The 25,859-nt window shown below is 37.9% G+C and overlaps 1 protein-coding gene across 3 annotated transcripts in view; it reads left to right on the top strand.

Moving 5' to 3' along the window:
- The window catches only part of LOC133613398 (contactin-associated protein-like 5), a 314,549-nt gene that overhangs the window by 255,700 nt on the left and 32,990 nt on the right, over nucleotides 1-25,859 (top strand). For all 3 annotated transcript variants that reach the window (XM_061970920.2, XM_072914523.1, XM_072914522.1), the window contains 2 exons: nucleotides 2,887-3,087; nucleotides 24,541-24,697. In XM_061970920.2, coding sequence (XP_061826904.2) covers nucleotides 2,887-3,087; nucleotides 24,541-24,697 — 358 coding nt within the window. The remainder of the gene's footprint in view (nucleotides 1-2,886; nucleotides 3,088-24,540; nucleotides 24,698-25,859) is intronic.

The raw sequence follows: 25,859 nt of genomic DNA, 5'->3' as shown, positions 1-25,859 counted from the left end.
GTGTTACTATTTCTTACCAGCGCCCCATCTTGTCAAAATCACTCTAAAATGGTCCCAAACGTTTGTGCTATGCTCGTGCTGCAAAATTTGTTTGTCTGACTATTATATTATTTATTTCAGCTTTTATAGTTTTTATGTTGATAACGTGTAATTATTCATAGCCAGCCTCCCATCCAACCTTGTCAAAATCTCCCGAAATGTGGTCCATTCGTTTGTGCTTCATTTGTGCTGCAAAAAATGTTATGCCACTAACAGTTTTTATGTTGTTAACATTTTATTATTCATAAGCCCCACCCCTCTACCCACCACCTTGTCAATATTTTCCCAAACTTGTTCCCAACATTTGTGCTACATTTGTGCTTCAAAATGCTTTTGTCTAACTATTATGGTTGTCATGTTATTAACTATTATAATTTTTTTATGTTATTAACATTTGATTATTAATACCCCCCTCCCTATCTTGTCAAAATCTCTCGCACATTTTTCCCCAACATTTGTGCTAAGTTTGTGCTATGTTTATGCTGAAAAATGCTTTTGTCTAACTATTATGGTTGTCATGTTATTAACTTTTATAATTTGTTATGTTAATGTTTGATTATTAATAACCCCCTGTCTAGTCAAAATTTCTCCAAGCCTGTCCCCAACATTTGTGCTACATTTGTGCTGGTTTGTGCAGAGAAATGCTTTTGTCTAACTATTATGGTTGTCATGTTATAAACTATTATAATTTTTTTATGTTATTAACATTTGATTATTAATAACCCCCTCCGTATCTTGTCACAATCTCTCGCAAACGTGTCCCCAACATTTGTGCTAAATTTGTGCTATGTTTATGCTGCAAAATGCTTTTGTCCAACTATTATGGTTGTCATGTTATTAACTGTTAGATTTTTTTAAGTTATTAACATTTGATTATTAATAGCCCCCTATCTTGTCAAAATGTCTCCAAACCTCTCCCCAACATTTGTGCTACATTTGTGCTGGTTTGTGCAGATAAATGCTTTTGTCTAACTATTATGGTTGTCATGTTATTAACTTTTATAATTGATTATGTTATTAACGTTTGATTATTAATAACCCCGTCTTGTCAAAATCTCTTGCAAACTTGTCCCCAACATTTGTGCTAAGTTTGTGCTATTTTTTATGCTGCAAAATGCTTTTGTCTAACTATTATGGTTGTCATGTTATTAACTATTATAATTGTTTATGTTATTAACGTTTGATTATTAATAACCCCCCGTCTTGTCAAGATTTCTCCAAACCTGTCCCCAACATTTGTGCTACATTTGTGCTGGTTTGTGCAGAGAAATGCTTTTGTCTAACTATTATGGTTGTCATGTTATTAACTATTATAATTTTTTTATGTTATTAACATTTGATTATTAATAACCCCCTCCGTATCTTGTCACAATCTCTCGCAAACGTGTCCCCAACATTTGTGCTAAATTTGTGCTATGTTTATGCTGCAAAATGCTTTTGTCCAACTATTATGGTTGCCATGTTATTAACTGTTACATTTTTTTAAGTTATTAACGTTTGATTATAAATAGCCCCCATCTTGTCAAAATGTCTCCAAACCTGTCCCCAACATTTGTGCTACATTTGTGCTGGTTTGTGCAGATAAATGCTTTCGTCTAACTATTATGGTTGTCATGTTATTAACTTTTATAATTGATTATGTTATTAACGTTTGATTATTAATAACCCTGTCTTGTCAAAATCTCTTGCAAACTTGTCCCCAACATTTGTGCTAAGTTTGTGCTATTTTTTTATGCTTTTGTCTAACTATTATGGTTGTCATGTTATTAACTATTATAATTGTTTGTTATTAACCTTTGATTATTAATGGCCCCATATCTTGTCAAAATGTAGCCAAACCTGTCCCAAACATGTGTGCTACATTTGTGCTGGTTTGTGCAGAGAAATGCCTTTGTCTAACTATTATGGTTGTCATGTTATTAACTATTATAATTTTTTATGTTATTAACGTTTGATTATTAATAACCCCCTGTCTTGTCAAAATTTCTCCAAACCTGTCCCCAACATTTGTGCTAAATTTGTGCTATTTTTATGCTGCAAAATGCTTTTGTCCAACTATTATGGTTGTCATGTTATTAACTATTATAATTGTTTATGTTATTAACGTTTGATTATTAATAACCCCCCGTCTTATCAAAATTTCTCCAAACCTGTCCCCAACATTTGTGCTACGTTTGTGCAGATACATACTTTGTCTAACTATTATGGTTGTCATGTTATTACTATTATAATTGTTTATGTTATTAACGTTCGATTATTAATAGCCCCATATCTTGTAAAAATTTCTCCAAACCTGTCCCCTACCTTTTGTGCTGTGTTTGTGCAGATAAATGCGTTTGTCTCGCCATTATATCTGAACTATTATAAACAATCTTGGTCGACTGGCAGAGTTGGCATGGTTTGCCAAGGCTGTCAGTATTTGTAAGGCGTCAAATATCACACCGGCCTTGGAGACTAAAATAAATGTGAAAAAGTGCTCGCAGCATGGCGTCAAGAATGGACGGGAGTTGTGTGAGGACGAGCGACGTCTCTCCCGCCCAGACCCAAAGTAAAATACACGCAGCTGTCAGTCGACTCGACACTCCACTCTGCTGGCGGCGCCTCCAAGATTCATGAGCAATTAATTTCTGAGTGGACTGCAGAACGCCAAGTAATCACGTTATAAAGCACACAGCTGCACTGCGCTCACAATTAAAAAACAGTGGACGGATGGCAAGGTTAATTATTTAATAGTCCGCTCGGCGCGGTGACTCAGACCTGCTGCAGTCGTTTCGCAGATGCTCTTCTCGAGCTGCTTGGAAAATTTTTTATTTTTTTTCCGTATTCATACAACTTTGTGTTTTTCAGAGGAGAAAGTTTGGACGGTGCTGGCCCACAACAGCACGTCTCCGGTCCGAGTCCAGGCCTCGACTCTGCAGGCGCCGCACGTCGTGGCGCTCGACTACGGCGCCTCTGCGGCGCAGCTGCAGGCCATCGTGTCCCGGTCGGAGCACTGCCAACAGGAAGTGGTGTACAGCTGCAAGAGGTCCCGCCTCTTCAACACAAAAGGTGACAATTGTGTTTGTTTCGTGAACTTAAGTATAGGCTACACCCACTGTTAGCACTTTACTGTCCAATTAGGCATCATTACTTACATGTGAGCCACTCAGGAAGCACTCTAGTTCTGGAACCCAACCAGGTCCTGTAAACAGACCAGGTAGCACTCTATATTTACCGTATTTTTCGGAGTATAAGTCGCACCGGAGTATAAGCCGCACCAGCCGAAAATGCATAATAAAGAAGGAAAAAAACATATATAAATCGCACTGGAGCCCGGCCAAACTATGAAAAAAAACTGCGACTTATAGTCCGAAAAATACGGTACTCGAAAGTAAAAAAAAAAAAGTCAGGTATATTATAATTTTTTTCCCCCCTCACAACACAATCAGGTAACCTTTTCTCTTTTGTGTAAGCCACCCAGGAATCGTTTTATTTCCTGCAATTCAGTCAGATAGCACTTTTAGCTGTATCACATAGTTTTTGGTAGGGATGATGTTTGATAAGAAATGATCGAGTTCGAGCCTATTATCGAATCCTCTTATCGAACCGATTCCTTATCGATTCTCTTATCGAGTCCAGATAGGTTGTTGTATATGGAAAAAAAACACAATATTTGGTTTAACAAAAAAAACAAAAAAATCTAATAAATAAATAAATATTGACTGTTACCCCCCCCCCCCCCCTAAAAAATAAAATAAAATAAATAAATATTGACTGTTGTTACCCAAAGTATATTAAGTGGGATTTTTCAGAAAAACAAATGTATACAGTAACACAAAAACAACCTGTCTCTGTGATCACTATAGGTGTATAAATAATAATATAGTGTTAAATAAAATCAGTCCCTTGGGCACAAAACTGAAAATAATACAGCTCTCCAAAAAGTGCACTTCTGCTGCTATTTGACATAACTGTTTGTTATGATGCTTTGACATTTTTGCACTTTATTTCTTTATTGAAAGAAAATTCTACGCAGAGAAAAGTTGTTTGCAAATGTGGTTACAATGCTAAAAAAATTAAAAGTTAAAGCTAAAAAAAGAAATACACTTTTTTGAGTTAACATACTTTCTTTATAGGGGGAAAGATGTGATGTTATGAGCTAGGGAATATAACAACTACCCAGCATGCAATGGGAGTGACGAGCATGCGCAGTAGCCCCTAACACTGTTGTTGCATGTCGTCACCCGGCAGCTAAGAATGAGGTTATGAGCACGCTGTGAAAGTAAACATCAAGAACTCAGCCAACACGCCTCATCTGCATTATTTATAATTAGACAGACAACACATATACAGTGTGATTTTGTTTGGTTTACAAGGAAAGAAAAACAAAGGGAGATGTCATATATGTTGTGTATATATATGTATGTGCTGCGGTTGCTTTAAGAACGTTGCGACAGCTGCCGTAAAGGAGGTGAGTTGCTAGACTGGTTGCTATGTTTCCGGTTGGTCGTAAAAGTGTTCGTCATTGTCATGACTTGGTCCTGGGGTTTAGTTTTTCTAGAAAGCAACGGAAAGTTGGCTCGGGCGAGACGGGAATGAGAGTACATAATTTATTTTTTACACTAATAAAGGACAAAAAAAGAGTACAAACGAAAAGCGCGCACAGTGGCGGAGAACAAACTATGAAACCAAAAGACTATAGCATTAATAAATAAAAACTTACTTGGCTTGGACTAAAGTTGCAGCATGAAAGATGGACATGAAAAAACAAGTGTCAGGAATGTGAAGAGCAAAAATGTGGGATGTCGCCAGAAAGACAAACTGAAAACAATGAACTTAAATACTACAGACATGGTTAACGAAAACAGGTGCGTGACTCAAAACGTGAAACAGGTGCGTGACGTGACAGGTGAAAACTAATGGGTTGCTATGGTGACAAACAAGAGTGCACAATGAGTCCAAACGTGGAACAGGTGAAACTAATGGGTAATCATGGAAACAAGACAAGGGAGTGAAAAGCCAGAAACTAAAGAGTCCAATAACTAAACTAAACAAAACAAAACATGACTAATACAAAACATGGTCACACAGACATGACAGTCATCAAGGTTCAAGGTTCAACTTTATTGTCCCCGCGGGGAAATTTGTCTTGCGCACAGTGCATCATTGCTTTCTTAACATACACAAAAACAACAGAACAAAAACACAAGCACAGACACAACCACAACCAGACAACTAACATTTAAACATCAGAACATGGAGCTTGATAGACATAGGTGGCACTTTGATGTAGGCATAACATCTACAGTCATGTGTTTGTACCCTGTTCAAATCTTTCAGTAAAGTTATTCATTGGATTATACCTTTTGTTTTGAACTTTATTACACCTTGGAGCGCTTTTTCCGGTCCATTGTTTTTCCTGCTTTCCCTATCGGCGCCTAATGACTGACCTACGTGACGTCATTTCTTGTGATGTCCCACGGGGCATTTTTTGTGGGACGGGATTCGTTCCCAGGGATTGGCATAAAGAACGAACTCTTTTCTTTACTATAGTGGTCTCGATAACGGGTACCGGTTCTCAAAAAGGGATTCGAGTCCGAGGACTCGGTTCTTTTCTTATCGAACAACCGGGAAAATCGGTTTCGAGTATCATCCCTAGGTTTTTGGGGAGATTTGATAAGATTTGAAAAAACTTTATACATTTCTTTGGTCTGTGCACTCAGAAAAAATAGGGTTCCTACTGGCTGCAATATTGTATGCAGTATACTAAACGTATGTTAGCACTGTAGCTTCATCAGCTAGCTGACTTTGTGACATTTTACTGCCGTTAACCTAACCAGGACTTTACCCACCATAACCTTATTGGCTAACAGGTAGCACTATGGTCTCCACACACCAATCTGTGAAGATGTAACGCATACTTGCCAACCCTCCCGAATTTTCCGGGAGACTCCCGAAATTCAGCGCCTCTCCCGAAAAACTCCCGGGACAAATATTCTCCCGAAAATCTCCCGATTTTCAGCCGGAGCTGGAAGCCACGCCCCCTCCAGCTCCATGCGGACCTGAGTGAGGACAGCCTTTTTTCATGACGGGAGGACAACAGGGTGACAAGAACTAAATCATCCAGACTAAAGATAAATTGTATTATTATGTTTATTTTACCTAAAAATAAATATATTTATTAATTAAATAAATAAAAAAACTAAATAAATTTTTACTATATTTTGCTAAAAACATCAAAATTAATTGTATTTTTATTTGTATTTTTTCGTGACTCCTTATTACATCCAGCCATAGAATTATACATTAAAATAAACATATTTGAAATAGTTGATTTTAAATTATCATAATAATTCATTTAAAATGACCATATTTAATTATTAAAATAATTGCTTGTTTATCAACAACTTTAGCATTTTATTCATTACATTTTGAAATTCTCAGAAGCCAAGTTATGTTATATTCCTTAAAATTTATTTATGCAAGTTTGAAGTATCAATTATCTAAACACAGTTTTGTTTGCATATTTTCAGGATGTAGATATATATATATATATATATATATATATACATATATACATATATATATATATATATATATATATATATATATATATATATATATATATATATATATATATATATATATATATATATATATATATATATATATATATAATATGTATGAAATACTTGACTTGGTGAATTCTAGCTGTCAATATACTCCTCCCCTCTTAACCACGCCCCGCCCCACCCCCGACCACGCCCCCACCCCCCACCTCCCGAAATCGGAGGTCTCAAGGTTGGCAAGTATGATGTAACGTAATCAGGTAGCGCTTTCTTTCAGTGGGCCCGTGAGCGAGCAGACAAGCTAGTATTTAGCGTGTGAAATGAAAAAGCCCTTGTTCCAAAGAGTGAGGAGTACAAGCTGCTATCAGAGAAGACAGGACACAACAACTTCCACTCAGTAGGACGCCAAGATGTTGTTTTCCTTCAACTTGGACGTCTTCCCCGCGCAGCGAGTCCCAAAGGGCCGCTTTGCGTCTCGCTGATTGAGCTGCTCCGCGCAAACAACATCTCTTTGCGCCGCTCGCTAGCATGCCATCGAGCGACTTTATGGACGTTTACTGCGCTAATTTACAGGAAAGACAATCAACAACAGCTGTCCTGACCAGCCTGTCAGCTTTTACAGATGCCGTCCTGTGCCAAGAACATCTGAGGCTACGTCCTCGCCAAACTGCAGAGCTCGCCGAGCTGGGAGGTCGTAGAACGCGGGACCTCCTTCTGCCAGCTTTTGTCCCCGCTAAAAACACAGCTGTTGTCATGGCGTTTTATAAGCGTGTAGAGACGCCATCGCTGGACGGAGTAGCAGGTGTTTGTCGCCTGACGTCTGTAATGACTTGGGTTAGTCTGTGGGGGCCACGCACTTGGCATTAAGATGACAGTCAGGAAGTCATTAGCATCACGCTAACATCCGCATGCTATATTTAGAAGCAGCCGCTAACATATTCCTCTGCTATGTTTAGTGCCAAAACAAGTTAGCGTGCAATTTGTGCCTCACAGGAAATAGTGTCGCATTCCACAGATCTTGGCTTCTCCTTCGTTAGTGACACCTAAATTATAGCACTGATTTCCATCAATGTTTGTTGGCCTTACGACGCCCCCTAGGAGTGAACATGTGCAGTTATTCAACCTCAACACATTTAAAAACAATGCAATCACTCTTCTATTTTACCATGAATTGATTACGTGGACCCCGACTTAAAGGGGAACATTATCACCAGACCTATGTAAGCGTCAATATATACCTTGATGTTGCAGAAAAAAGACCATTTTTTTTTTTTAACCGATTTCCGAACTCTAAATGTGTGAATTTTGGCGAATTAAACGCCTTTCTATTCACTCTCGGAGCGATGACGTCACAACGGGAAGCAATCCGCCATTTTCTCAAACACCGAGTCCAATCAGCTCTGTTATTTTCCGTTTTTTCGACTGTTTTCCGTACCTTGGAGACATCATGCCTCGTCGGTGTGTTGTCGGAGGGTGTAACAACACGAACAGGGACGGATTCAAGTTGCACCAGTGGCCCAAAGATGCGAAATTGGCAAGAATTTGGACGTTTGTTCCGCACACTTTACCGACGAAAGCTATGCTACGACAGAGATGGCATAGAAGAATATTGACCCTAGCTTCCCTGGCCTGCTGACATCAACTCCAAAACTGGACAGATCAGCTTTCAGGAAAAGAGAGCGAATGAGGGTATGTCTACAGAATATATTAATTGATGAAAACTGGGCTGTCTGTACTCTCAAAGTGCATGTTGTTGCCAAATGTATTTCAGATGCTGTAAACCTAGTTCATAGTTGTTAGTTTCCTTTAATGCCAAACAAACACATACCAATCGTTGGTTAGAAGGCGATCGCCGAATTCGTCCTCGCTTTCTCCCGTGTCGCTGGCTGTCGTGTCTTTTTCATCGGTTTCGCTTGCATACGGTTCAAACCGATATGGCTCAATAGCTTCAGTTTCTTCTTTAATTTCGTTTTCGCTACCTGCCTCCACACTACAACCATCCGTTTCAATACATTCGTAATCTGTTGAATCGCTTAAGCCGCTGAAATCCGAGTCTGAATCCGAGCTAATGTCGCTATAGCTTGCTGTTCTTTCCGCCATGTTTGTTTGTGTTGGCTTCACTGTGTGACGTCACAGGAAAATGGACGGGTGTATATAACGATGGTTAAAATCATGCACTTTGAAGCTTATTTTAGGGATATTGCGTGATGGGTAAAATTTAGAAAAAAACTTCGAAAAGTAAAATAAGCCACTGGAAACTGATTTTTAATGGTTTTAACCCTTCTGAAATTGTGATAATGTTCCCCTTTAAACAAGTTGAAAAACGTATTGGGGTTTTACCATTTAGTGGTCAATTGTACGGAATATGTACTGTACTGTGCAATCTACTAATATAAGTTTCAATCAATCAAAATCAATCAATTATTAACGTCATCATCATTATCTTTATTATTAGTAGTAATTAGAGACGTCCGATAATATCGTACTGCCGATATTATCGGCCGATAAACGCTTTATAATGTAATATCGGAAATTATCGGTATCGGTTTAAAAAAAGTAAAATGTATGACTTTTTAAAACGCCGCTGTGTACACGGACGTAGGAAGAAATACAGAGCGCCAATAAACCTTAAAGGCACTGCCTTTGCGTGTCGGCCCAGTCACATAATATCTACGGCTTTTCACACACACAAGTGAATGCAAGGCATACTTGGTCAACAGCCGTACAGGTCACACTGAGGGTGGCCGTATAAACAACTTTAACACTGTTACAAATATGCGCCACACTGTGAACCCACACAAAACAAGAATGACAAACACATTTCGGGAGAACATCCGCACCGTAACACAACATGAACACAACAGAACAAATACCCAGAACCCCTTGCAGCACTAACTCTTCCGGAACGCTACAATATACACCCACCGCTACCACAATATACCCCCCCCCCCACCTCAACCCCGCCCACCTCAACCTCCTCATGCATGTCCCAAATTCCAAGCTGCTGTTTTTAGGCATGTTTAAAAAAAATAATGCACTTTGTGACTCCAATAATAAATATGGCAGTGCCATGTTGGCATTTTTTTTCCATAACTTGATTTATTTTGGAAAACCTTGTTACATTGTTTAATGCATCCAGCGTGGCATCACAACAAAATTAGGCACAATAATGTGTTAATTCCACGACTGTATATATCGGTATCGGTTGATAACGGAATCGGTAATTAAGAGTTGGACAATATCGGAAAATCGGATATCGTCAAAAAAGCCATTATCGGACATCTCTAGTAGTAATAGTAATATTAATAGTATTGTTATAAATATCATCATTAATATTATTGTTATTATTATTACTAGTAGTAGTAGTAGTAGTAGTAATATTAGTATTGTTATAATTATCATTCCTATTTTTGTTATTATTATTTTCAGTAGTAGTCGTAGTAATATTATTAGTATTAGAGATGTCCGATAATGGCTTTTTTGCCGATATATCCGATATTCCGATATTGTCCAACTCTTAATTACCGATTAAGGTGGCTTTTTAACTACGTGAGTTGTGTTGTCCTCTGTGTTTTTTAAATTTTGATTTATATTTACTGTTTTAATTGGTTTTACCCTTTAGAATCGTTTTTAATCATATTTATTTCATATTGTTTTTTATATTGGTTTTATATGTATTTATTTTTTGTTTTTATTCAGTCATTGGTGGAGCTAAGGATAATATTTGAATGTTGTTTGGAAACATTTTGTTGTTTAAATGTGCTATATAAATAAAGTGGATTGGATTGGATATTGTAGCGTCCCGGAAGAGTTAGTGCTGCAAGGGGTTCTGTGTATTTGTTCTGTTGTGTTTATGTTGTTAACACACGGTGCGGATGTTCTCCCGAAATGTGTTTGTCATTCTTGTTTGGTGTGGGTTCACAGTGTGGCGCATATTTGTAACAGTGTTAAAGTTGTTTATACGGCCACCCTCAGTGTGACCTGTATGGCTGTTCACCAAGTATTAGAGATGCGCGGTTTGCGGGCACAACCGCGGAGTCCGCGGATTATCCGCGGATCGGGCGGATGAAATTTAAAAAAATACGATTTTATCCGCATGCGGGTCGGGTCGGGCGGATTAATTAGATTTTTTTTTTTTTATTTTTTTTTTTTTTGCGGGTGGCAGTTAAACCAATTCGGAAATATATATACATAGTTAAATGTTGTTACCCACATACGAAAAACGAGCAGGCACCTGCTGCATATGCCACAACAGAAGAAAAAAAAAGAAAAGAGATGGACACTTTTACGGAGCGGAGAAGGGACGCCTCGCCGGGGTCCGGGACCGAGGCCCCTTCCCCCGAGAGGGCCCCACCGGGAGCCGTAGCTGAGGCGATCCGCGAGAAGGGCCCGACGCACATCCAGGGTCACTACCGCGCCCACCGCACCGACACCCCGCCTCGTCCGCCTTCGCCGCGGCCGGCGTCACGCGCAGCAGGTAAGCAGCTTACCTGCCCGCCACCCCTGTTGCCGGGGGCGCGTAACAGGGGTCACTCCGCGCGCAGTGCGCTCACGAAAGGGGTGGGGCTCACCCTGGTTTATATAGAGAGCAGGACGGTGGCCATGGAAGTCGGAACCCGCTAAGGAGTGTGTAACAACCCACCTGCCGAATCAACTAGCCCTGAAAATGGATGGCGCTGGAGCGTGGGCCCATACCCGGCCGTCGCCGGCAGCGAGACGCGCTTGGAGGTGCGCTCAGCGCGGCTCCCATATGATTGCGCACTGGTGTGCGTCTGGGTCGTGACAGCGTGGCACGCGAAGGTCTGTGCTGCATTGGATCAGTCTCCTTTCTTTAACAGGCAAAAGCTTTATAACCTCACCATACCTGCCAACTTTTGAAATCAGAAAAACCTAGTAGCCAGGGTCCAAGGGCCACAGGCCCCGGTAGGTCCAGGACAAAGTCCTGGTGGAGGGTTCAGGGCTTCGCCCCCCGACGCAAAATGATTATTAGCATTCAGACAGGTTAAAATGTTGCTAAAACCATCACTTTTCTATCAGTCACAGTGACTTTTCAAAACAAAAATATTACAGCAAAAATCATATGGGTTGATTGACATGTTTATTCTGTAAGCTAACTTCAATAGTTTGAAATTATTTTGACAGTTAATGCCAGTTATCCTGTCAACCTTTCACAAGACTTCAATCTGTTAATTGAAAGTATAAACAGTATAAACACTTTTTACAGTAAACAAATGGTAAAACAGTACTAAACAATTCCATAAAAAAAAAAAATTGGTGTCATTATTAACTTTCTGTCCAAGCTTGTATAATCTACTGCCTTGTTCAATTGTAAAAAATATTCTGTGCCTAAAATTCACATTTCTATCACAATTATCATACTGTAAACATGGTAAGCTAACTTCATTAAAATTAATAGTCCTGTCAATAGCATGGAATTACAATTCAAATGTAGTTTTTTTGTAAGCCTTTCAAAAGAATTCAAAATATGAAAAATTAATGAAAATTAATTTAAGCCATCAGACACTTTGAAAAGTGGCACATCACATCTCTAATGTAATCATTTTAACTTTTCAACAGAAATAGCACTGCAAAAATATTAAGGACATACTTCTGTATTTTGGTAGTTATGCTGTCAACATTTAACAAGATTTCTTCAACTTGGACTTGAAAGCATAAATAGTATAAACACTTTTAACAGTATGTCGTGCTGTGAAATACAGCCGACAGGATTGCGCACCAAACACGAAGCAAGGCCAAAGTGCATGCATGGTGCAGGAGAACAAAGGACTTCTTTCATTTAAGGTTTGTGATAAACCATCAAACTCATTCGTTAAAAGGACTCTATAGTAATATAAAGCGAATTTTTCTGGACATTATCATGCAAGAAAAGTTTATTTTTGGGACCGCGATCACCGCGTAATGATTTTTAAAGGTTGCATTACAAACATGTAACTGTCCCATGTGATCAGCCAGTGCGATTGGAAGTCCATGCTCAATTATTGCCTCCGTAAATAAAACTTCGGCATTTATCACATCCAAAGAATCTGTTTGGGCGACGAAAAACGTTGAAAGTTTTCCACTTGTATCGCTAGCAACGGCATTAGACTTGTGTTTTTTTGTCCCAACGTGGTCTTTTACATCGCTAATTCCTCCGTGTCCGATCGAAAAATCTTGTCTGCACAAGGTGCAATTCGCGTAGTTTTCACCCTTTTTTTTTTTTTAATTAATGAAAAACCGTATTTTTTATCACTGCACCCGTAACCCGGAATAGGTTGATGAAAACCGTACGAATTACGGGAAAACCGGAGTAGTTGGCAGGTGCCTCACTAATGCCTTGCATCGTCTATATTAGATATACCGGGCGGATGGCGGGCGGATGCAGTTCTGATCAAACGTTACATCGGGTGGATGGCGGATGGTTGACGACTTTCTGATGCGGTTGCGGATGAAATATTTGCCTATCCGCGCATCTCTACCAAGTATGCATTCACTTGTGTGTGTGTGTGTGTGTGTGTGTGTGTGTGAAAAGCTGTAGATTTTATGTGAACCTTTAAGGTTTATTAGCGCTCTGTACTTCTCCCTACGTCCGTGTACACAGCGGCGTTTTAAATAGTCATAGATTTTACTTTTTCAACTAATTTTGAAAACATTTCCGATACTACATTTTATAGCATTTATCAGCCGATATTATCGGCAGTCCGATATTATCGGACATCTCTAATAAACACTTAACTGGTTCCGAATAATTGTCCGTTTTTCATGAGAACATCACACCAAAAATAAAACAGATAATTGAACTATTAGTCTTTTTTTTCTGCCACTAGGGGGCACACTTGCATGCTAACTGAGGATCGCTCCAACATGCTCGCATTACACTCAATGTGGTTAGCATCTCTCAGTGTATTTTAAAGCAAAGTTTAGAGACCCTCTGTTTTTTATTCCTGGGCTTTGCTTTGCTGGACTTTTATGGTGTTTGCTGGAGGTGAACATTTTTACCCAGTAAGCAGAAAAGTTCTTTTTTCCCAATTTTTATCTGCACATCCAATGGAAGAGCAGGCATGAAAGTGATTAGTTTGCACTTTGTATTTAGTGTGTTTTTGCCAGCATTGACCACACAGATTGTGTGTGTGATAAATGCAGCTAGCGGCGGCTTTAGCGCGGCCGACTAAATCCAGATTTTCTTTGCCCGTTCATTCATTTCCTGTTCTCTACCGCTGCCAAGGTTATCGCCACATCTCCGACAGGAAGTATTGATTGTGGTCTTTTCTTATTTTCTGCTTGTTCCGGCCGCCTGATTAGCCTCTTAAAAATAATCAAGCCAATCAAGGATGGCGGCGGCTTGAAACTAAAGGACAATGGACAACATTAGCATTTTTTTTTTTCCAGCTAACGTTTTTGCCATTTCTCCCCTGCTTTTTGCTTCCAATCAAGGATGGAGCTAAAATACTTTAGACAGCATTAGCATGCAAAGTTAACAGGGTTTTTTTTGTTTATTCAAGCTATTTTTGCCAATTCTTCTCTGCTCTTAGCATACAATCAGAGATGAGGGCAGCTTGAAACTAAAAGACAATAGATAACATTAGCATGCAAGCTAACATTGTTTTTTTTTTTGCTTTTTTCACGCAAACATTTTTGCCATTTCTGCCCTGCTTCTAGCTTACAGTCAAGGATGGTGGCGGTTTGAGGCTTAAAGACAATAGACACCATTAGCATGGAAGCTAACGTTTGATTTTGTTTTTGTTTTTCGCGCAAACATTTTTTGGCACTTTTCCCCTCTTTTTTGCTAACAATGATGGCGTTAAGCTAAAATACATTAGACAAAATTAGCATGTAAGCTAACGTTGTTTTATTTATTTTTTGTTGGCAGGGGGTTTCAAACTAAACATTTTTGCCATTTCTTCCATGCTTTAGCTTACAGTCAAGGAAGATTAAAGACAATAGACAAAGTTAGCATGTGAGCTAACGTTTTTGCCATTTCTTTCCTGCTTTTTGCTTCCAATCAAGGATGGCGGCGGCTTGGAGCTAAAATACTTTAGACAGCATTAGCATGCAAAGTTAACAGGGTTTTTTTTTTGTTTATTCAAGCTAACATTTTTGCCAATTCTTCTCTGCTCTTAGCATACAATCAGAGATGAGGGCAGCTTGAAACTAAAAGACTATATATAACATTAGCATACAAGCTAACATTGTTTTTTTGCCATTTTTGCCCTGCTCTTAGCTTACAGTCAAGAATGGTGGCGGTTTGAGGCTTAAAGACAATAGACACCATTAGCAAGCAAGCTAACGTTTTATTTTTTTTGTTTTTCGCGCCAACATTTTTTGCCACTTTTCCCCTGCTTTTTGCTAACAATAAAGCTAGTATTTAGGCTAAAATAAATTAGACAAAAATTAGCATGTAAGCTAATGTTGTTGTATTTATTTTTTTGGAGGCAGGGTGTTTCAAACTAACATTTTTTGCCATTTCTTCCCGCTTTAGCTTACAGTCAAGGAAGATTAAAGACAATAGACAAAGTTATCATGTGAGCTAACGTTTTTGCCACTTCTTCCCTGCTTTTTTGCTTCCAATCAAGGATGGAGCTAAAATACTTTGGACAGCATTAGCATGCAAAGTTAACGGGGTTTTTTTTGTTTATTCAACTAACAATTTTTGCCAATTCTTCTCTGCTCTTAGCATACAATCAGAGATGAAGGCAGCTTGAAACTAAAAGACAATAGATAACATTAGCATGCAAGCTAACATTGTTTTGTTTTTTTGCTTTTTTCACGCAAACGTTTTTGCCATTTCTGCCCTGCTCCTAGCTTACAGTCAAGGATGGTGGCGGTTTGAGGCTTAAAGACAATAGACACCATTAGCATGCAAGCTAACGTTTTATTGTTTTGTTTTGTTTTTCGCGCAAACATTTATTGGCACTTTTCCCCTCTTTTTTGCTAACAATGATGGCGGCAGCGTTAAGCTAAAATACATTAGACAAAATTAGCATGTAAGCTAACGTTGTTTTATTTATTTTTTGTTGGCAGGGGGTTTCAAACTAACATGTTTTGCCATTTCTTCCATGCTTTAGCTTACAGTCAAGGAAGATTAAAGACAATAGACAAAGTTAGCATGTGAGCTAACGTTTTTGCCATTTCTTTCCTGCTTTTTGCTTCCAATCAAGGATGGCGGCGGCTTGGAGCTAAAATACTTTGGACAGCGTTAGCATGCAAAGTTAACGGGGGTTTTTTGTTTATTCAAGCTAACATTTTTGCCAATTCTTCTCTGCTCTTAGCATACAATCAGAGATGAGGGCAGCTTGAAACTGAAAGACTATATATAACATTAGCATACAAGCTAACATTGTTTTTTTTGCCATTTTTGCCCTGCTCTTAGCTTACAGTCAAGAATGGTGGCGGTTTGAGGCTTAAAGACAATAGACACCATTAGCAAGCAAGCTAACGTTTTATTTTTTTTGTTTTTTGCGCAAACATTTTTTGCCACTTTTCCCCTGCTTTTTGCTAACAATAAAGCTAGTATTTAGGCTAAAATAAATTAGACAAAAATTAGCATGTAAGCTAATGTTGTTGTATTTATTTTTTTGGAGGCAGGGTGTTTCAAACTAACATTTTTTGCCATTTCTTCCCTGCTTTAGCTTACAGTCAAGGAAGATTAAAGACAATAGACAAAGTTATCATGTGAGCTAATGTTTTTGCCACTTCTTCCCTGCTTTTTTGCTTCCAATCAAGGATGGAGCTAAAATACTTTAGACAGCATTAGCATGCAAAGTTAACAGGGTTTTTTTTTGTTTATTCAAGCTAACAATTTTGCCAATTCTTCTCTGCTCTTAGCATACAATCAGAGATGAGGGCAGCTTGAAACTAAAAGACAATAGATAACATTAGCATGCAAGCTAACATTGTTTTTTTTTTTGCTTTTTTCACGCAAACGTTTTTGCCATTTCTGCCCTGCTTCTAGCTTACAGTCAAGGATGGTGGCGTTTTGAGGCTTAAAGACAATAGACACCATTAGCATGGAAGCTAACGTTTTGATTTTGTTTTTGTTTTTCGCGCAAACATTTTTTGGCACTTTTCCCCTCTTTTTTGCTAACAATGATGGCGGCAGCGTTAAGCTAAAATACATTAGACAAAATTAGCATGTAAGCTAACGTTGTTTTATTTATTTTTTGTTGGCAGGGGGTTTCAAACTAAAAAAAATTGCCATTTCTTCCATGCTTTAGCTTACAGTCAAGGAAGATTAAAGACAATAGACAAAGTTAGCATGTGAGCTAACGTTTTTGCCATTTCTTCCCTTCTTTTTGCTTCCAATCAAGGATGGCGGCGGCTTGGAGCTAAAATACTTTAGACAGCGTTAGCATGCAAAGTTAACTGGGTTTTTTTTTGTTTATTCAAGCTAACATTTTTGCCAATTCTTCTCTGCTCTTAGCATACAATCAGAGATGAGGGCAGCTTGAAACTAAAAGACAATAGATAACATTAGCATGCAAGCTAACATTGTTGTTGTTTTTTTTGCTTTTTTCACGCAAACGTTTTTGCCATTTCTGCCCTGCTCCTAGCTTACAGTCAAGGATGGTGGCGGTTTGAGGCTTAAAGACAATAGACACCATTAGCATGCAAGCTAACGTTTGATTTTTTGTTTGTTTTTCGCGCAAACATTTTTTGCCACTCTTCCCCTGCTTTTTGCTAACTATCAAGCTCGTATGTATGTATTTAGGCTAAAATACATTAGACAAAAATTAGCATGTAAGCTAACGTTTTATTTATTTTTTTGGAGGCAGGGGGTTTCAAACTAACATGTTTTGCCATTTCTTCCATGCTTTAGCTTACAGTCAAGGAAGATTAAAGACAATACACAAAGTTAGCATGTGAGCTAACGTTTTTGCCATTTCTTCCCTGCTTTTTTGCTTCCAATCAAGGATGGCGGCGGCTTGGAGCTAAAATACTTTAGACAGCGTTAGCATGCAAAGTTAACAGGGTTTTTTTTGTTTATTCAAGCTAACATTTTTGCCAATTCTTCTCTGCTCTTAGCATACAATCAGAGATGAGGGCAGCTTGAAACTAAAATACTATATATAAAATTAGCATACAAGCTAACATTGTTTTGTTTTTTGCCATTTCTGCCCTTCTCTTAGCTTACAGTCAAGAATGGTGGCGGTTTGAGGCTTAAAGACAATAGACACCATTAGCAAGCAAGCTAACGTTTTATTTTTTTGGTTTTTCACGCAAACATTTTTTTGCCACTTTTCCCCTGCTTTTTGCTAACAATCAAGCTAGTATGTATGTATTTAGGCTAAAATACATTAGACAAAAATTAGCATGTAAGCTAACGTTGTTTTATTTATTTTTTTGGAGGCAGGAGTTTCAAACTAACATTTTTTGCCATTTCTTCCCTGCTTTAGCTTACAGTCAAGGAAGATTAAAGACAATAGACAAAGTTATCATGTGAGCTAACGTTTTTGCCATTTCTTCCGTGCTTTTTTGCTTCCAATCAAGGATGGAGCTAAAATACTTTAGACAGCATTAGCATGCAAAGTTAACGGGTTTTTTTTTTGTTTATTCAAGCTAACATTTTTGCCAATTCTTCTCTGCTCTTAGCATACAATCAGAGATGAGGGCAGCTTGAAACTAAAAGACAATAGATAACATTAGCATGCAAGCTAACATTGTTGGTTTTTTTTTGCTTTTTTCACGCAAACGTTTTTGCCATTTCTGCCCTGCTCCTAGCTTACAGTCAAGGATGGTGGCGTTTTGAGGCTTAAAGACAATAGACACCATTAGCATGCAAGCTAACGTTTGATTTTTTTGTTTTTGTTTTTCGCGCAAACATTTTTTGGCACTTTTCCCCTCTTTTTTGCTAACAATGATGGCGGCAGCGTTAAGCTAAAATACATTAGACAAAATTAGCATGTAAGCTAACGTTGTTTTATTTATTTTTTGTTGGCAAGGGGTTTCAAACTAACATATCTTGCCATTTCTTCCATGCTTTAGCTTACAGTCAAGGAAGATTAAAGACAATAGACAAAGTTAGCATGTGAGCTAACGTTTTTGCTATTTCTTCCCTGCTTTTTGCTTCCAATCAAGGATGACGGCGGCTTGGAGCTAAAATACTTTAGACAGCGTTAGCATGCAAAGTTAACGGGGGTTTTTTTGTTTATTCAAGCTAACATTTTTGCCAATTCTTCTCTGCTCTTAGCATATAATCAGAGATGAGGGCAGCTTGAAACTAAAAGACAATACATAACATTAGCATGCAAGCTAACATATTTTTTATTTATTTTATTTTTTTCCAAGTTAACGTTGTTGCCACTGCTTCCCTTCCTTTTGCTTACAATCAAGGATGGTGGCAGCTTCAAGCTAACTCACAATAAACAAAATTAGCATGCAAGCTAATGTTTTTTTTTTTTCAAGCTAACATTGTTTTTTCAAGCTAGCGTTGTCACTTCTTCCCTGCTTTGCGCTTAAAATCAAGGATGGCGGCGACTTGACGCTAAAAGACAATAGACAATATTAGCATGCAAGCTAACGTTGTTGGGTTTTTTTTCAAGCTAAGATTGTTTTTTCAAGCTAACGTTGTCACTTCTTCCCTGCTTTGCGCTTAAAATCAAGGATGGCGGCGGCTTGAAGCTAAAAGACAATAGACAATATTAGCATGCAAGCTAACATATTTTTGGTTTTGGTTTTTTCCCAGTTCCCACGTTGTTGCCACCGCTTCCCTGCTTTTTGCTTGCAATCAAGGACGGTGGCAGCTTCGAGCTAGCTCACAATAGACAAAATTAGCATGCAAGCTAACGTTGTTTTGTTTTTTTCAAGCTAACGTTGTCACTTCTTCCATGCTTTGCGCTTAAAATCAAGGATGGCGGCAGCTTGAAGCTAAAAGACAATAGACAATATTAGCATGCAAGCTAACGTTTTTTTTTCAAGCTAACATTGTTTTTTCAAGCTAACGTTGTCACTTCTTCCCTGCTTTTTGCTTACAATCAAGGATGGTGGCAGTTTCAAGCTAACAAACAATAGACAAAATTAGCATGCAAGCTAACTTTTTTTTTTTTTCAAGCTAACGTTGTCACTTCTTACATGCTTTGCGCTTAAAATCAAGGATGGCGGCGGCTTGAAGCTAAAAGACAATAGACTATATTAGCATGCAAGCTAACATATTTTTGGTTTTGGTTTTTTCCCAGTTAACGTTGTTGCCACCGCTTCCCTGCTTTTTGCTTACAATCAAGGACGGTGGCAGCTTCAAGCTCACAAAAAGTAGACAAAATTAGCATGCAAGCTAACGTAGTTTTTTTTTTCTTTTTTCAAGCTAACGTTGCCACTTCTTCCCTGCTCTTTGCTTAGCAAGAACTTTTCCAGGTTTAGTTTCCAACAAGGTGCCAGGCAGTTAGTCACAGGTCAGGGCTTCCTGTTCGGAGGTGATTTCAGCGAGAATTGCCGCCATCGGAGTCCTGCTGTGCGGCTCCGACTAATATGACTTCTGTGGCCATACATAAATGTGGCGCTAATGCGCGGCGGGCGAGCAGAGCGTGTGACACTTGATTATGTTTAGTGACAAGAGGCTTAATGGGCTTTTCCCCCACCTGGTGCATACGCGCGTGAGGCCACGCGCAGCACTTAACCCCGCAGAGCGGTCTTCTTTTATGTAGCGTTAGCGGCCTGAGCTTCCATTACACTCATAGTAGGCGGGGGTTCTAATCGTGATGCAAGTCTTCCTCGGCCACAAGACGGTGCGTTGTTTGGATTTCTAACGGTGAAGCAGCTTTTATTGTGAAAGTGCAGGATGTGCTTCTCTCAGCTGTTTTCATATTTTATATATATACATATACTTTAGAGAAGTCCGTGTACAGCTTGTATAGCAGTATAGACATCAGCACACAATGATTTAGCAAATATAAGTGTGTATTTTCTACTGTCGAGTATTAGATCATATTTAGATATTAATACACAATAATGTTTCTTAGTACATGTATACTGCTATACAGTGACTACTCTAAAGTGTATCCAACTGTAATGTATTCTGTATTGTCCTTTAAAGAAGCTTAAAGATGCTTGTGTCAGATACTGTAGTATTTAAAATTTATATTTGTATTTAAAATGTATAATTGTGTCAGATAGTATAGTATTTGAAATATATATTTGTATATAAAATGTATATTTGTGTCAGATACTGTGGTAATTAAAATTTATATTTGTATTTAAAATGTATAATTGTGTCAGATAGTGTAGTATTTGAAATATATATTTGTATTTATAATGTATATTTGTCAGATACTGTGGTATTTGAAAAATATATTTGTCAGATACTGTAGTATTTAAAATTTGTATTTAAAATTTATATTTGTGTCAGATACTGTAGTATTTAAAATGTATATTTGTATTTAAAATGTATATTTGTATCAGATACTGTTGTATTTGAAATATATATTTGTGTCAGATACTGTGGTATTTGAAAAATATATTTGTGTCAGATACTGTAGTATTTGAAAAATTATATTTGTGTCAGATACTGTAGTATTTGAAAGATGCTTGTGTCAGATACTGTAGAATTTAACATTCATATTTGTGTCGGATACTGTAGTATTTAACATTTATATTTGTGTCAGATGCTGTAGTATTTTAAAGATACTTGTGTCCGATACTGTAGTATTTAAAATATATTTGAGTTAGATACTGTAGTATTTGAAAGATGTATTTGTGTCAGATACTGTAGTATTTAAAATATACTTGTGTTAGATACTGTAGTATTTGAAAAATATATTTGTGTCAGATACTGTAGTATTTGAAATATATATTTGTGTCAGATACTGTATTTGAAAAATATATTTGTCAGTTACTGTAGTATTTGAAAGATATATTTGTGTCAGATACTGTGGTATTTGAAAATATATTTGTCAGATACTGTAGTATTTGAAAGTTATATTTGTGTCAGATACTATAATATTTGAAAGATATATTTGTGTCAGATACTGTAGTATTTGAAATTTATATTTGTCAGATACTGTAGTATTTGAAAGATACTTGTGTCAGACACTGTAGTATTTAACATTTATATTTGTGTCAGGTACTGTAGTATTTGAAAGAAAATTGTGTTAGATAATGCAGTGTTTAAAAAAAGTTGCCTGTGCCACATACTGTAGTACTTTAGGAAAAATATACTTGTGTCCGATACTGTAGTATTTAAAATATACTTGAGTTAGATACTGTAGTATTTGAAAAATATATTTGTGTCAAATACTGTAGTATTTAAAATATACTTGTGTTAGATACTGTAGTATTTGAAAAATATATTTGTCAAATACTGTAGTATTTAAAATATATTTGTCAGATACTGTAGTATTTGAAAGATATATTTGTGTCAGATACTGTATTTGAAAAATATATTTGTGTCAGATACTGTAGTATTTATATACTGTAGTATGTATATATATATATATGTGTGTGTGTGTGTGTGTGTGTGTGTATATATATATATATATATATATATATATATATATATATATATATATATATATATATATATATATATATATATATATATATATATATATTAGTGAAGAGACAATAAGTGTAAGAAAAAGGCAGATGGTGTGGGAATGGTTGAGGCTGCAAGATGATCTTTGGCTTGTTGCCCAATGTGAGGTTGAAACCTCCGTGTTGTCCTTCCTACAACTGGTTCATGCTGGCTAAAAAGTCTGCTGGGAATCAGACACAACCCCACTGCTACTTAGCAACCTGGACGACCTTCCACGTCTTCTAAACATCTTAGATGTTCAACTATTATGTTAGCATGTAGCTCACATAGCTATGCTAATCTAGAACAATGTTGAAATGTAACGTTAGCATGTAGCTCAATTAGCTATGCTAGTGTTGCTAATCTAGAACAGTGTTGAAATGTAACATTAGCATGTAGCTCATTTAGCTATGCTAGTGTTGCTAACCTAGATCAATGTTGAAATGTAATGTTAGCATGTAGCTCATTTAGCTATGCTAGTGTTGCTAACCTAGAACAATGTTGAAATGTAATGTTAGAATGTAGCTCATTTAGCTATGCTAGTGTTGCTAACCTAGAACAATGTTGAAATGTAATGTTAGCATGTAGCTCATTTAGCTATGCTAGTGTTGCTAACCTAGAACAATGTTGAAATGTAATGTTAGCATGTAGCTCATTTAGCTATGCTAGTGTTGCTAACCTAGAACAATGTTGAAATGTAATGTTAGCATGTAGCTCATTTAGCTATGCTAGTGATGCGAACTAAAAATGATATCAAACTAAAGTGTTAGCATGTAGCTTACATAGCTTTGTGAGTGTTGATAACCTAGCATGATTTTCAAATGTAATTTTTAGCATGTAGCTCACATAGCTATGCTGGTTATGCAAACCTAAAATGATATCGAAATATAACGTTAGCATGTAGCTTATACATCTTTGCAAGTCTTGCTAACCTAGCATGATCTTAAAATGTAATGTTAGCATGTAGCTCATACAGCTATGCTGGTGTTGCTAACTTAGCATGATGTTGAACTGTAATGTTAGCATGTAGCTCATGTAGCTATGCTAGTGTTGCTAACCTAATAGGATTTGTAAATGTAATGTTAGCATGTAACTTATATAGCTATGTTTATGATGCTAACCTAGCATGATTTTAAAATATAATGTTAGCATGTAGCTCAAAGAGCTATGCTGGTGTTGCTAACTTAGCATGATGTTAAACTGTAATGTTAGCATGTCGCTCATGTAGCTATGCTAGTTTTGCTAACCTAACAGGATTTGTAAATGTAATGTTAGCATGTAAGTTATACAGCTATGTTTATGATGCTAACCTAGCATAATTTTAAAATGTAATGTTAGCATGTAGTTCACGTAGCTATGCTAGTGATGCAAACTAAAAAGGATATCAGACTATAATGTTAGCATGTAGCTTATTTAACTTTGCTAGTGTCGCCAACCTTATATGATGTTGAACTGCAATGTTAGCACATACTAAAACACGCATGACTCGCACACCAACACAACCCTTTAAAGCAGGGGTCCCAGCATTGGGTTATGTTGTGTTTGGACCAGTTGTTCCTCCCTGGGAATTGAAGTTTCTGGTCGCTCCCAAGCTCTTTATGACACTGAAAGCTGAGTAGAAGAACCACCAGAGACAGAATAGGTATTTTGTAATTTTATCCCCAAAGCTTTGGAAATATAATGAGACCAGTCCAGCATAGAACATTCAATCGCGCAGCTAAAATGGTCTGATCTAAAATATGGAAACCTTCTCTTCTATAAAGTCTCTCTCCCTCCCACCCTCGTTTTCTTGTCTTTCCAGCCCAAACACATGCCCATTGTCCTCCGCATCTGGACACAAGAACAGATAAGGAGAAGGAGTATCTCTCCTTCTTACATTCCATAGTCAAGGTTAGCACACAGTATTTGCAGACAACCAAAAGACCACAATTGGAAGAAAAACACTAGCTGTTTTGTAATATGATTATGAAAATAAAGAAGTAACACTTAAATACAGATATATGTAAATATCTCCCTCCAACAGTTAAAAAAAAATCGGCCGGGGGCCAGGCTATATATATATATATATATATATATATATATATATATATATATATACATTGTCTTTATACTCCATTTTGTCATTTAACATCAACTAACATTGATGTTCATCAACATTTAACATTGTCATGTTATATGATTGGCCTGAGCGGCGAGGAGACACCAAGAGTAACAAGCGGTAGAAAATGGATTAAAAAGGAAAGATAAAAAATAAATACATTTTTTAACTTGAGACTTCCCGTGGGCCGGATTTTGGATGCTGGGGGGCTGGATCCGGCCCGCGGGCCATAGTTTGGGGACCCCTGCTTTAAAGCGTACGTAGAGCAAAATAAGGCAGCCGAATGCTGCGTGATACTTCAAATGTAGCTAGTGCCATCTTGTGGCCAGTAAAATATCACAGGTCTGTGCTGGCAGATGGCAGTCCGCTGTCCTGGTGGCTGGATGGTCGCGGGGAGAAGCGCAGCTACTGGGGAGGTTTCCTGCCGGGGATCCAGCAGTGCTCGTGCAGCCTGGAGGAGAAGTGCGTGGACATGAACTACTTCTGCAACTGTGATGCCGACGCAGACTCCTGGTAAGTGGCGCTAACTTGCACTCGCTCAGTGACTTTGTGGTTAGAGTGTCCGCCCTGAGATGGGTAGGTCGTGAGTTCAAACCCCGGCCGAGTCATACCAAAGACTATATAAATGGGAGCCGTTACCTCCCTGCTTGGCACTCAGCATCAAGGGTTGGAATTGGGGGTTAAATCGCCAAAAAAAAAAGATTCAGCAGTGAGCAGCAGCTCCCCTCACCTCCCAGGGGGTGAACAAGGGGATGGGTCAAATGCAGAGGACACATTTCACCACACCTAGTGTGTGTGTGTGTGTGTGACTATCATTGGTACTTTAACTTTAAGTCAGTGGTTCTTAAAGGGGAACATTATCACCAGACCTATGTAAGCGTCAATATATACCTTGATGTTGCAGAAAAAAGACCTTTTTTTTTTTAACCGATTTCCGAACTCTAAATGGGTGAATTTTGGCGAATTAAACGCCTTTCTAATATTCGCTCTCGGAGCGATGACGTCAAGTTGTGACGTCACATCGGGAAGCAATCCGCCATTTTCTCAAACACCGAGTCAAATCAGCTCTGTTATTTTCCGTTTTTTCGACTGTTTTCCGTACCTTGGAGACATCATGCCTCGTCGGTGTGTTGTCGGAGGGTGTAACAACACGAACAGGGACGGATTCAAGTTGCACCAGTGGCCCAAAGATGCCAAAGTGGCAAGAAATTGAACGTTTGTTCCGCACACTTTACCGACGAAAGCTATGCTACGACAGAGATGGCAAGAATGTGTGGATATCCTGCGACACTCAAAGCAGATGCATTTCCAACGATAAAGTCAAAGAAATCTGCCGCCAGACCCCCAGGAAAAGAGAGCGGATGAGGGTATGTCTACAGAATACAGGTAAAAGCCAGTAAATTAGAATATTTTGAAAAACTTGATTTATTTCAGTAATTGCATTCAAAAGGTGTAACTTGTACATTATATTTATTCATTGCACACAGACTGATGCATTCAAATGTTTATTTCATTTAATTTTGATGATTTGAAGTGGCAACAAATGAAAATCCAAAATTCCGTGTGTCACAAAATTAGAATATTGTGTAAGGCTAATACAAAAAAGGGATTTTTAGAAATGTTGGCCAACTGAAAAGTATGAAAATGAAAAATATGAGCATGTACAATACTCAAT

Source organism: Nerophis lumbriciformis, linkage group LG13 (assembly GCF_033978685.3).
Source record: "Nerophis lumbriciformis linkage group LG13, RoL_Nlum_v2.1, whole genome shotgun sequence".
NCBI lineage: Eukaryota > Metazoa > Chordata > Actinopteri > Syngnathiformes > Syngnathidae > Nerophis > Nerophis lumbriciformis.
The sequence above is the reverse complement of the archived record's forward strand: the minus strand, read 5'-3'. Positions and strand labels throughout refer to the sequence as shown.